At 37.3% G+C, this 14,153-nt stretch overlaps 1 protein-coding gene across 1 annotated transcript in view; it reads left to right on the plus strand.

Moving 5' to 3' along the window:
- DOCK4 (dedicator of cytokinesis 4) overlaps window positions 1–14,153 on the plus strand; it is a 262,203-nt gene that overhangs the window by 102,804 nt on the left and 145,246 nt on the right. The window contains exons 6-8 of the mRNA XM_075147683.1: window positions 4,048–4,196; window positions 6,084–6,168; window positions 7,827–7,978. Of these exons, the coding sequence (XP_075003784.1) occupies window positions 4,048–4,196; window positions 6,084–6,168; window positions 7,827–7,978 (386 nt within the window). The remainder of the gene's footprint in view (window positions 1–4,047; window positions 4,197–6,083; window positions 6,169–7,826; window positions 7,979–14,153) is intronic.

A 14,153-nucleotide genomic window follows, 5' to 3' on the forward strand; every position in this document is an offset into this window, starting at 1 on the left:
ACTACTGATTGAGTCTTGTCCAGCTTCATTGTGTATCTGTTAGATCTAAGGATTCCTTTGTCTGCTAAATTGAAGTGTTGGAAATAAGTCTAACAAACAATATTGGTATTTTATTGAGATATAGAAATATACTATATTATTGAAAATCTCTCAGCCAGTTGATTTGGTTTGTACTCATTTTCTTATATATTTTTATTTCCTCTTACATCCACACACTCACAAGCGCTGAGATGTGTCCATGTTATTTGACCAGGATCTCTTGTATATGATACAGAGATCAAGGGATGCCAGCTGTTGAGCCCTCATTGCTGAGGGAGGCTGGGGGGTCGTTCTTGATTAGCAATAGTGAACTGATTTTGGATTTACCTACCACACATTACAGAAGTGGATTCTGGTTTTGAACTTCTTTCTTATCTTACACTTCATAAGTGTTAAGTAAAAGTCCCATGTTTCACAGTTCTCTTCTTTTCCTTATCTGGATATTTTGTGGCTCTGATCTTTTTCTCCCTCTCCCTGACATCATTCAAACCTCTCCTTGTTTGAATGAAATTGCACTTATGGTGTTCCATGGTTATTAGTGCCTACCTTTCCTTGTTCTGTCATTTCTTCTCATAGTTATGTATATGTTTTCATATTTCATTCATACCAGTCTTAGTAATTCTGTTACAACTCCCTACGGAATGGCCCTCTATGAAATTGTTCCACTTTAACAGATAATTACAGTCTTAGCTTTCTGTAAACAGAATTAATCTTCTCGGATTTCACTTTAAATCATGTTTTTAGCCTTAACCATTCCTGTTTTCTGAACCCATCTTGTATTTTCTGTTGCATTTCTGGAATAAGAACTGGATATAGTATTCCAGTAGCAGTTGTGTGAGTGCCAAACACAAAGTAGCTATAAGCAACTATTCTTTCTTTCTCAAAGAAACACCCGTGGTGTGTGTTAGTTCTATAATTTCGATTTATCACTCCATCGCTCTATTGTGCTCACTCTGTAAATGGGGTCTTTCCAATTCTGTAATTAACTCCCTTAAAAACATCAGTTGAAGCAAAGATTATATCAATAAACATGTTTGTGGGGTTTTTTTTTTTTAATTAAGGTGGGCAAACTTTTTTTTGCATAGAGAAAACTCTTCCAAACTCAGCCACCTGATAGATTCCTATTTATAGTCTTGTTTTGAGTCACCGGTCACTTAAGCAGCTCTTACTCCATTATATAAAACATACAGATGTGGGGTTATTCTACTTTATGTATTTAAATGTTGTGCAGTATCAATAGGATCTTAGATACAAGCTCCCCAGACTGTTTTTTACTCCCATATCTCCTATGAACCCGCTGCAGTCTCCCATTCTTTTGAGAAGTTTCAGACCAGTGACTGACTTTTTCACTGTAAGAAATCCTACCATTTCCTTCTCTTAATTGACTACCTCCATAGGTAGAAATTGTTTTGTTTTGGTGTGTACTTACAACACACAGAAAGAAACCTGTTCAATATCTCCCTTTATTCTGAAATTAAGCCTTCGCTGCATCTTTTAACATTTTTTTTTTGCACATCATAATCTAAGACATAGTAATTGCTATAGTTTCCTTTTTCCATGCCTACTTCTATTTCCTGTGTTAATTGAACTTTTTTTTACTTTCTCTTGACTGTAGAGTTGTGTCTTTAAAGGTTTAACTAAAATATTTTAGTTTTAAATTGTGATTTGCATCCTGATTGTCTTCTGTTTTTAACATTTAACCTTCTAATCTACTACATTACAACCAAGCCATGGTTTGGACTTGGCAGCATGTGCACACATAAAATGTAATCAAAACCTGTTCACTTGCATATACATAGTCTCCAACCCCTCATCGAAACTCATTGCTGAGTTAATAATTATGACTTGAATTGTGAAAAGATTAGCTACCTTCTGCTTATACAAGGGCTGCTTCTGCTACATAAGAAGCAGCCATGAGTGGTGCCAATAGACCTTCTGCAAGTCAGGATGGTACAGAAGTAGCCAGTCTGCTACCTTTTTGAGATGAACAATCTATGGATTGTGTTCAGAGAGTGTTCAGAACCAGGTGACCTTTCTGAAACCTGCAATTGGAACAATTGCTAATTTGCTTAGTGAAAGCTTTTATACAAGAAGCTACAAAATCAAATATTTCTTTCTGTTGGATTCTAAGTAATAGAGTATCATTTTAAACTTGACATTGAAATTGTAATTAAGCAATATGAACTATTTCTCAAGGAACAAGAAACTGTTTCTTCAAAGTTTGTTTGAAATTTCTCTAGATTATAATGGGAAGTAGTTTTCTCGAATGTCTGAAGCATATCTAAGTGTGATTGCTTTGTGTATATTAGCAAGTATATTAGTACATTAGCTTCTCCTCGAACAAAAGGAGCAAAAATATGATCCCTTAGTGTACAGACCTAAATCTATAAAGCAAGCACAGTTGCTTGCAGATTCACTCAGCACTTTGAGATACAAGCCACTCAGACAAATTCTAAAGCTTTGGAAAAGAAAGGATACCTGAAAATGCTATTTTGAGCTTACTAGTGTTGTTAAACATTAGCAGGTCTCTTGTATTCACATGAATAATGTACTTCAGTAGAGCTTATCATCAGATACTGAAAACAAAGATGCACCTGAATTAGTGCTTATTGGATTTGGTTTTCTAACTGTAGAGATGAAATCTTTATACACTAGTGTCTGATGGAAAACTGTGAAAACATACTGTCAGCCTAGTTCTCTATATCGTTCTTATAAAGTCTTTTTTGTCTCTTGCTCCTAATTCAAGGGCTATTTGTATGACCTTTTTTCTGTTTTCTTTTACTTATGAAGTTCATATATTCCTATTGTTCTTACTGAAGTTGTTTCTTTTTTGGCAACTTTTTCTTCACTGCTGTTGTTATTGCGTGTTCTTTTTTTCCAGACAGAAAGCCAAGAGAAACAAGAAATTAATGCCCATTTTAGTGACCTTATGAAGTAAATGAATATGAAATAAAAAGAGCAGATTTATCAAATGACAGTTTGTCAGAGCCCTTGGAATATAAAAGTTATTGACAGAGAGTAATGGTGCTTTGAAGTGAATTTTAGCTTTTCATAGCAACTATGCAACAGAAGTAGCTGAACTTTGTTCTTATGCATTTGTTCATAGGAAGAAGGAAAAGGGAAATGGGCTTAGGGTTTTTGGGCAAGAATTAGCAGAACAAACCTGAATAGGAATGTTTTTTCAACTTTGTGTGATGCATCACTTAAATGGAGGTTGCAATAATTTCCTCAAGCTAAAGTTTCTCAGAAAAACTATACCAAGTAAAACCACTTAGAATTGGTGAAGGAAGAGTTAAAAGAACTTCTGTTTGGGAGGAAACTGTTATGGGAAATTGTTTATGTCCTTAACTGGTATATAATTAGAGTAGGAGGATGTGGTTTAAAAAGCAATCATATTCACATAATTTCTCCTACTTCACAGTTAGGTGAAGAACTGTCTGGACAAGATTTTGTCTATGTGATACTATTTATTTATTGTTAGACAACAGACAACTGTTAGACAGTTAGTGTTAGACAGTTATATCCATGCAAGAAAAGGTTAAAAGAACACTCTGTGGTTCAGGGTTTGAATGCCTAGGAGCTGTTGCCTTTTCATCCCCTTATGTGTATGAGTTCAAATAGTCTTGAATTACACGATCACGTATTCAGTTTGGATGAGACAGCAGCACAGAATAAACATGCTCTTGGAATAAAACAGTGCAGTAGCACGAAACAATTTTTTTGGTGAATTTTTGTCATAACTATCACATAAATTAGACTGTGTTAACATGAGGCATAAGGAGTTGGAGTGAAATTTTGGGGTGAGTGTGGTGCAAAGACAGGGTCTGTGATAAGCTCCGAGGGACACACAGACGCATGCAGGTAAAATAGTCACAGTACGATGGGATGAAAAAAGACTAAGTAGGGGAATAAGGAAGGAGTTTTCTTGATTTCCCCACCACATCTGTATTTATTAGGATTGTCAGCTTATACAGGTGATGTAGAGGCAATTATATTTTTATCTCACAGAGGAATGAGGGGGATCTCTTTCACCGACTGTGGCACATAATGAATGAAATCCTAGACCTCCGAAGGCAGGTTCTTGTCGGCCATCTCACCCATGATCGAATGAAGGATGTCAAGCGACACATCACTGCTCGTCTGGATTGGGGCAATGAGTGAGTAAATATAATAATAAATGAAAATAGTGTAATCTAATTATAATGCCACAGCTTTAGGCTCACTGTAGAATGTTGACATAAGGAACAAATTTCTGACAGGTGTTACCTTTTTTTTTATGGACTTTCTCCTTGATTGCTTTTCTGTCCACTATGTTTTAACAGTGGAAAGTGACTTGTCATTTTATTTTGCTTTTTTCTCTCAGTTTATTTTACATAGCAGTGGTACTGTCTACAAGAGAATTGCACTGGAATATCTGCAGCATTTTTTTACGTCTTTTTAAAACACATCTGGCCAGATTCATAAGCGACGCAGTTAGAATAGCTCTGTTGTCTTAACTGAAACGATATTGGCTGACATTGCTTCCTTTTTGACTTGTGTCAAATTCAGTTCCTACTCAGGCATCTCTAACATACATCCTGCTACTATGCTCTGCATCTCTCTTTTATCTGAATAACTAATAAAAGCTAACGCAAATTGTATTATTTTACTTTTTTTTTAAAAAGCGAGATTTGGGTGCTGTTTCCAAAGTCTTTTCTTTAGCCTATATTTATTCAGTTAAACTCTGACTAAATGCAGTAATATTCAATAGTAGAATTAACTGAATTTCAGGGGTTTCTGCAATTTGTCCTGATTTCGGCTGGGATAGAGTTAAATTTCTTCCTAGTGCTGTGTTTTGGATTAAGTATGTTGATAACACACTGCTGTGTTTAGTTGTTGCGAAGTACCCTCCTAGTCAAGGACTTTTCAGCTTCCCATGCTCTGCCAGGTGCACAAGAAGCTGGGAGGGAGCATAGCCAGGACAGCTAACCCAAATGGCCAGCAGAGTATTCCATACCATATGACGTCATGCTCAGCATATAAATAGGGGCCGTGGTCCAGGAAGTAGCGATGGCTGCTTGGTTATAGGTCGGCAGGTGGTGAGCGATTGCATTGTGCATCACTCACTTTGTATATTCTACCATTATTATTATTATTATTATTATTATCATCATCATCATCATCATCATCATCATCATCATCCCTTCTCTTCTATTAAACTGTCTTTATCTCAATCCACAAATTTTACTTTTTTTTTCCGATTCTCTCCCTATCCCACTGTGGAGGGTGGAGTGAATGAGTGGCTGTGTGATGTTTGGCTGCCTGCTGGGTTAAACCACAACACTACTGCTATCTGAAAGCCTAAATACCTGGCATAATGGAAGAACTGTGATTAACTGTGTATGATTAACTTTCTGCTTAGAATTTTGTGCTAACTGAATGGAATTGTGGTGGATTTTGAAGTGGTCAGTTCCTACTCTTTAAAAATGTATTTTTAAAAAACTTTCTAATCTTTCAAGTTTTTCTAAATTCATTGTGACTGTCCTATATGTGTTCTTAATCTTTATTGCTTCTGCTGTGCTGAAAATAAGTTTTATTCCTGTTGATTCAAGTTCATTTCATTATTTTGTTCGGTGGAATACAGCCAAGCAGCTTTGATGCTATCCAGTCCAAATTAAGAATAAGCTGATGTTTTGGCATTTGATGAATTTTCTTTTTATCTTCTTTTCTGCAGTTGTCATTCAAATTGACAATACTAGTGTGATTCATATTGTACAATTCATATTGGACAATATCCATTGTACATTGTCCACAATGTAAAACAGATTTAAAAATTGTGGAAAAACATATTCTATTAATGTTATAAAGTGAAGAAAGGGGAGGAATCATCCATGAATAGTGAAAACAGCCAAAATACATTAAAACAAAACCAGAGCCAACTGTAGAGTACCAATTAACATGTACATTGTTTATTGGAATGTTTCTGTTAAACGTAAATAGAAGCAGTGAGTTATTTGTTCCTTTGTATGTAGAAACTACTTACTGTTTTTCCATTTCCCATACAGACAACTAGGACTTGACTTAGTTCCAAGAAAAGAATATGCTATGGTGGATCCTGAGGAAATCAGCATTACGGAGCTTTACAGACTGGTATGTGAATATAACACTCAGTACTTTTGCTATCGAGTTACATACTGATATTTTGATGGCAGCTTTCTTCTACTTAACCAAAAGTACAAATAAACTGGCATTTCATAATGTAATGAGTTTTACTATGAGGAAAGATGTTTTCTTTTGAACAGTTATGTCATCTCTACATCTGTACGAGATGCTTTGATTTGATATCAAATCTGTGCGTGCACACATGCTCATTTTACATGTTATTTGTTAAAAGTTTTTTTTTCTGATATATCATTAAAATTGTGACTGTTAATATGAATTTAATCATCAATAAAAGCTTATGAGACTCTTTTTCATTAGAGGTTTACCTGGCCCATGAGTCCTGTTAGATAAGATTTGTGGAAATATAGTAATATACTCATGGTACAAATATTGTCACAATTAATCATACTGGGCTATTGGTCTTTTCTAATATAGTAATGTAAATAGCAGTTAAACTGCATAGAAGAGCTCTCCTTTGGGTATAAAAGCCCATCTTGATTTACTAAAACCAGCACTGATATTTCTCATTCTGATTTAATCTCCAGTGAGGTCTAAGAAAACTTGCCAATTCATTTATGGGCTTTGGCTCGTGTTTAAGTACTGCAGCTGTTTGAGATATACAGTTCTGAGCCTTACTTGCTTAAGACTAAGCTTTTATTTAAACTAAATTTTTTTTTATGTTCGCTTTTGTATTTAAATATAGACTAAAGCAAAAATATTGCTACAATTTTCTGTGGAGCTGAAATTATAATATATTTTTGATTTTTAATTACTTATGTTGATAACTTGTAATGTCAAGCCTAATAGTAATTTCTTCATGCTAGAATCAGTATACCTTTGGGCAGTTTCAAAGTCATGTAATCTTACGGAATCCTGTTGAAGCACTAAAGGAAATACAGTGAGGAACCATTAATCATAAGAAGAAACATACAGAGGAAGAATAACCCAGGAAACGAATAATGGAACTCATGGAGTGCACTTCCAAAAATAAAGAGGAAAAAAAAAAAAGCCCAAGATAACCTCAGTTTGAGGGCTAAGTAGCTTAGAAAGATTGCTGTTTAAAATTATTTTTGGTACAATGTAAGAGAGAAGTAGCACAACTTAATATTGTCCTACTCTTAATGGGTGATTAAAATGGTGAAGGTATAAACTGTGAAGTCAAATGGAGAGAGTTTAGTAGCTTCTATATAGCAGTCTGCCAAAGATTATAAAATATGGTTGTGATTTTTTTCTGTTTTAAAATACTGGTATTTAGTCTTCTGCAAAAGCATTTTTTGTGTGTTTGAATACTAGGTCATTAACTATTTAAACCAGCTATGAAATACTATATTGTTACAGCACAAAGCTTTAAAGCAGCTTAGAATTTTCAGGGTAGAAAAAAGGTAAACTTCTAGAGCTTATTATTTTTCTCCTAGAGATAATTATGATGTAGTGCAACACTGGGAAAGTTACTTCCCTCTCAGATACAAAAAAAAACCCCCAAACCCCCAAAACCCAATCCCAAACTATTAAAAGTTAATACTGAATGAAAAATTTAAAAATTGGGATTAAGAAAGTAGTTCAGTATTACTTTTTTTACCTCTTTTTGTTTTGAGATTTTAATGATTAATTCAAACTGGCTGCTGTGTTGTTTGTGGTATTTTTAGATGGAGCATCGTCATCGAAAAAAAGACACACCAGTACCAGCTAGCAGCCACCATCTTTTTGTTCAGATGAAGAGTCTAATGTGCTCCAATCTGGGAGAGGAACTGGAAGTAATCTTCTCACTCTTTGATAGTAAAGAAAATCGGCCCATCAGGTACCACGTGATTTTTCACTGGAATACTGATTTTACATAAGTTTTGTCAATATACACTGTATGTTTTGATCCAGGTAACAAATTTCACATTTAGAAACAAGCAGAAAATAGTCTTGATTCAGGAGAATTTTTTGCTTCTTTTTGAAATTCAGTTTCTATACTTAATAGTTTGTAGTATCATTTTAGGTTTAAGTAATGTCTATTTCTCCATCTTGTTTACCTATTTCAGTTTTCAGTTGGTTTTGTTTGTGTAGGAACATATATACATGTATGCATACATAGTGAATGTTAGTTCTGTGACCTAACGGTCATTTTTCAGTATCTCTATTTTCCTCTCTCCTAATCAGTGCACATTCAAAAGTTAGAACTGTTGCTTGCTCTGTAATATTTATGAGATGAATTCTCCTAGGTACATGAGACTGGAGGGCTGCCCTTAGTCAGTGAATTAAGTCTTTTTATAAAAGGAGCTTGTACTTCAATGAGGAGATGCCTGTTCTTCAGTGAAACAGTCAAACTCAATCTCACATCCACGTAGGGTTTGTTTGGCCTCTTTTTTCAGCTGGGACCTGATCCTGGAACCATTCTTCTTCTGTTTGTCCTAGAGCTTAAGTTCTGTGAGAGCCCTGATAATCTTTGGATTTTTAAATATTTAGTAGTTATTTCTACTGCCAGCACATTTCTGGCCAAGAGGCAGAACATGGGAGTGAACAGTATATAAATACGGGCACAGGAGGAGAGCAGAGTTAGTGCAAGAGCCTTCTAATTCTGTTTAAGGAATATGCCAGGAAGATTAAACCATTAAATGCTTGGGCAGTGGTGATGAGTGTGGTAGGTTGACCCTGGCTAGACACCAGGTGCCCACCAAGCCGCCCTATCGCTCCCCTCCTCAGCTGGACAGAGGAGAGAAAATATAACAAAAGGCTCGTGGATCAAGATAAGGAGAGGGAGGGATCATTCACCAGTTACCATCACGGGCAAAACAGACTCAACTTTGGGAAATTAACTTAATTTATGACCAATCAAATCAGAATAGGGTAATGAGGATTAAAACACCTTTCTCCCACCCCTCTCTTCTTCCTGGGCTCAACTTCACTCCCGAATTCTCTACCTCCTCCCCCTAAGCGGCGCAGGAGGACAGGGAATGGGGGTTGCGGTCAGTTTGTCACATGTTGTCTCTGCCGCTCCTTCCTCCTCAGGGGAAGGACTCCTCACACACTCTTCCCCTGCTCCAGTGTGGGGTCCCTCCCACGGGAGACAGTCCTCCATGAACTTCTCCAACGTGAGTCTCTCCCATGGACTGTAGTTCCTCATGAACTGCTGCAGCGTGGGTCCCTTCCATGGGGTGCAGTCCTTCAGGAACAGACTGCTCCAGCCTGGGTCCCCCACGGGGTCACAAGTCCTGCCAGCAAACCTGCTCCAGCGTGGGCTCCTCTCTACACGGGTCCACGGGTCCTGCCAGGAGCCGGCTCCAGCTTAGGCTTACCACAGGGTCACAGCCTCCTTTGGGCATCCACCTGCTCCAGTGTGGGGTCCTCCACAGGCTGCAGGTGGATATCTGCTCCACCATTAACCTGCATGGGCTGCAGGGGGACAGCCTGCTTCACCATGGTCTTCACGAGGGGCTGCAGGGGAATTTCTGCTCCGGCGCCTGGAGCCCCTCCTGCCCCTCCTTCTTCACTGACCTGGCTGTCTGCAGGGTTGTTTCTGTCACGTATTCTCACTCCTCTCTCTGGCTGCTGTTGTGCAGCAGTTTCTTCTCCTTCTTACATATGTTATCCCAGAGGCGCTACCACCCTTGCTGACTGGCTCGGCCTTGGCCAGCGGCCGGTCCGTCTTGGAGCCAGCTGGCATTGGACATAGGGGAAGCTCTAGCACCTTCTCACAGAAGCCACCTATGTAATCCCCCTGCTACCATAACCTTGCCATGCAAACCCAATACAATGGGAGATCACTTTCTGGTCAGAAGTCTCCCATTCATAATTTCCTGTTGGTTCTTGGCCACTGTGTTCTTCTCTGCTCTCCTCACGATAGAAAGAACATGTTCTGGAGGCAACAAACATCATCTGCTTTAAGACTGGCCACTAGAGAAATGAAAGACTAGACTTCAAATCAAAAAACACTTTAGATAAAACAGCTCACAAATACACAAAAAGAAATATAAGCTACTGCTCTAAGCTTGTGAATAGGGTAAAAAGCGTTACTGAAAATGTGTACAAAGCCATGACTCTCTACTAATTGTCCTCTTACGTATGGCAATAGGAATTTGGGGAACCATGTGGAATTTGGGCTGAATTTGACAAAATTATGTCTGTGCTTTGTAGTTGGGCAAGATAATCAACCAGTGCTTTGAAGGAGGATTATACTGAGTAAATTATTTATTGTTAATGAAATCATATATAAGCAACTATTGTTACAGTGTTAACTGCTAAATACTGACACTTCATTCTGGCCTGTGCTTTGGACATTAGTCACCAAAATGCAGCTTACTGTCATTTCTGAGAATTAAACGTGCATCAGGGCACATCTTTTATGTTCACTCCAGTGAATGCCACAGCAGGTGATAGATTTAGGAGAGAGCTTCAGACCTTGACAGAAAACAATTTGCGTATTATGGATTGCTGAAAACAAGGTTATGGAAGTAGTGGTGGTATGAAAGTAAATGGATTGGATTTCATGTTCACATGAAAGCACAAATTCTAGAACTGTTTGTCACATGCTTGCTGTGATCTGACCTTTAGTTATTGATTCCTGACTCCAGTGTCTGTTTGCAGCTGCTTTGTTATGTGTGAACTTCCTCATCTCATTACTGGCAAACCTTAAAGAAGTGTGTTGCCATGAATCCGAACTGCCTTCTGGGGCATGGGGAGAATGACAAGATGAACTTTGTGAAGGTAGTTTGCAACCATCTGCAAAACAAACAAACATACACACCCACAACAACAAAACCACAACAAAAATCCTTCCCAAGAAATAAACAGAAACCTCTCAACGTGTGAAATACAAGGTATATCTGTATCACAGAATGAACTCTGGAATGCAGAGGTGTCCAAGCTGGAGATTTATATGGTCTTTCTGGACTAGACTTGGAAACGACATGACCAGATTATCACAGATAACTAGCTTAAACCAAAGCTAGTTGGTCTTAGTGCGCAACAGTGTGGTATGATGTATAATTTTTATTCAGTGCAAATGAGTGGGCTATTTCAGAGGTCTTTAGGCCCTGGCTGATGCATGTATGAAATGAACAGCCTCCCTCAGAAAGATGATCTGTGAGAGGAGACAGTGTCTGCACTCCCCAGCTACTGCAGTTCACACCCTGCAATGGTGCCGAAGCCTACTTGGCAATAATAGAGTTGTGGAGCCTGGATACGCAGATTCTTCTGCTCATTTCTGATGAAAGTGCAGGTCAAAAGCTGTGTGTGGCAAACCTTAAGGCCTGTCACAACCTAGCTGTGTCATCTGTCCGTGGGTTTCCTAAGTTATTGCCTTGTGGTCCAGTAGAAAAAAGGCAATGAAAATAATAGATGAAACTTGTTAATAGCACAGATAAGCTTAAGGAACTATACACGATAATTTATTTCCTGAAACAGTAAGATCTTTGATTAAGAATAGAAGTATATGAATATACATGACTTAAAATGTATTTCTTCAATTCATTGCTTATGATACTAGAACTTTTGGGTTTCGTTTCTTTGGACTTTGTTGCCTTTTACCTCAAGTTTCAGTTTTGCAAGCACTATATATGTACCAAGCTTTCCTCAGATGGGTAATCCTACTTGTTTTAATGAGACCGTTTGAATGCATAATGTTAAGTACAAGCTCACAGGTACAATTGCTCCAAAAATGTGACTTTACGTGGATTCTAATATAGTGTTCATTGTCCATCTGATGGAAATTGACATAAAGCAAGTGATCTCTGTAGCCTCCTAAACAAAGAGTACATTTGGAGAGAGTAAAAATAGCAGAATTGGGATTTAATGATAGAATTTCTGTTCTGATATTTTTCTTAAGACTAACTTAGCTTCTTATCAGGTGGACCTGCAAATGTAAGATCTCTCTATGTATCTATTTCATTTTTTATAACCTCAGGTTTATGCAATTGAAATAGCAGCTTTAAAAGATTATTGGAGGACTAGAAGCAACATTATCTGATTAATTTTTTTAATTGATTGCATATCTTTTTCCACCTTTTTTTTGTTTTATGTTACCTGTTCCATACATTCAGCGGTTTGAACAGAAACACTTGTTCAAATATCACGGTTAAACTGAATTGCAATTGTAGATGCTGAGGTGGGGCAAGTATCTACAAAAAGGAATAGTAAGGCTTTAGGAAGCTTGAGTATAGCAGCTCCATTCCTAGTCCAGCTCCAGACCATAGCAAGAAAAAGCAGCCTCTGGGTAGGATGCTCTGATCCAAAACTGTTAGCAACGTTCAGAAAGAGATACAGCATGTTCAAGCTTACAGCTCACCTGACTTCTTCATGTTACTGACCTATGAGGAACCACAGCATATAAATGATATTTTGTGGCATTTTTCTTAGTGAGATTATTTTTAATGTGTGAGTATAAATCTATCTGTATATTGCTGCAGAGTTTATAGAGAATGTTTTCATTAAATTTTGAGTGTTTATACATTACTGATAAGAGGATGTCATTTTTACTAACATGCTTAAAACAATTTGATTTGCTGATAGTGACTTGACAAATTTGCAATTATTGATTTTTCTGATCACTGTAGTGTCGAATACTTTGAAAGGGTTTGATTTTTCCCTTCCTTTATCAAGCACTGTATAGCATGTTACCGTGTGGAAAAGTCTGTGCTTTGGAAAAACAAGGAAAAAAGAAGGTATTTGGTAACATAGGGAAGGTATGGTTTAATAGCTGAGCTTTATATTACAGTGCAAGAATAAGGTTGTAGCGTATAGAATAAGCCATTGTAACGTTGTAGTTTTCTCAGGCAACGTTAACAACTGATCAGACTTAGAATATAGTCGTTGAACAATGAAAGGTAATGAAACTTTTTATTGTTGTTGCTATAGTTATAGACTCTCTCTGAAAAAAGCATGCCATAGCAACTGAGACAAACCAAGTTATAAGCAGAAAGCACAGTGTGTTAACAGTTCTTGCGTATGACTTAGTGGGACTAGAATTGAGTGTCTAATAAGACATTACATGGTAAGAACAGATTAAAAGAATTTAGGTGTATCAAGTAGAAAGAAATTTAGATATCAAATTGAAAACTATCCTGAATGTCAGCACACAACTTCTCTCTAATTCTCGTGACCCAGGTGTTTTGTCATGGGAACTAAGTTCAGTAAATATTCTCAGCAGGGCTGGATTCTAACACGATGCAGTGTTAGCCGCTGTTGTCTTTGTAAAGACAACCAGAGGAGGAAAAAGAGAATAGTAATAATTTTAATTCCCTTTACGCTTTATACAATATCTTAATGATGGTTGCCGTAGCTTAAGAGACAGTCCAGACTCCCTGGCAGATAGGAAATGTAAGTTTGAATATTCCAAGGCAGAGCAAGAAACTGGTCTTTTTTTCTTAAAGAAAACCCCAACCTATGAATATAAATCTGTTCTTCACCTACACTACACTCTTGTTCCTCTTTATTTAAAAAAAAAAAACAAAACCGCATGCTTTATATTTAAATTTAGCATTTGCTGCTCTTCATCACCTAGTCTTTCTTTGATTAGTTGTTCTTCATTAGAAAAGAATCAGTCCTGAAAGAAAATGCAAGTATATCTTCAGGACCGGGGGCGGGGGACACCATCAGGCTCTGGAATCTGAGTAGGTGGAGGTATCTTTCTGTAGTCACGAGTAAGATGCTAAGGTTAAGACATATGCCAATGCTTAGCATTTCCTTTTTGTTTAATTTTAGGTGGTTTCATGATGAATAAATGGACTTTAGGATTGGAATGCAGCTCCAAAGACATCTAAACTTAAGATCTTTGTGTGAACTGCATCTCTAGGCTCCTGTTACAGTCTTCAGAGACCTAGTTATAGTCAGTGAAACCTAGAAAGCGATTCAGCTGATGAAATGTCTCTGTCTTCTTTTGGGCATGTTGGATAGCTCTTTGAAATCCGTAGACTGTATTGATTAAAGAGCTGCTCAGCATACCCTGAAGTAATTTTGAGCTGAATCCATCCTATTTATTTTTTGTTTTCTGT

This window comes from Calonectris borealis, chromosome 1 (genome assembly GCF_964195595.1).
Source record: "Calonectris borealis chromosome 1, bCalBor7.hap1.2, whole genome shotgun sequence".
Taxonomy (NCBI): Eukaryota; Metazoa; Chordata; class Aves; order Procellariiformes; family Procellariidae; genus Calonectris; species Calonectris borealis.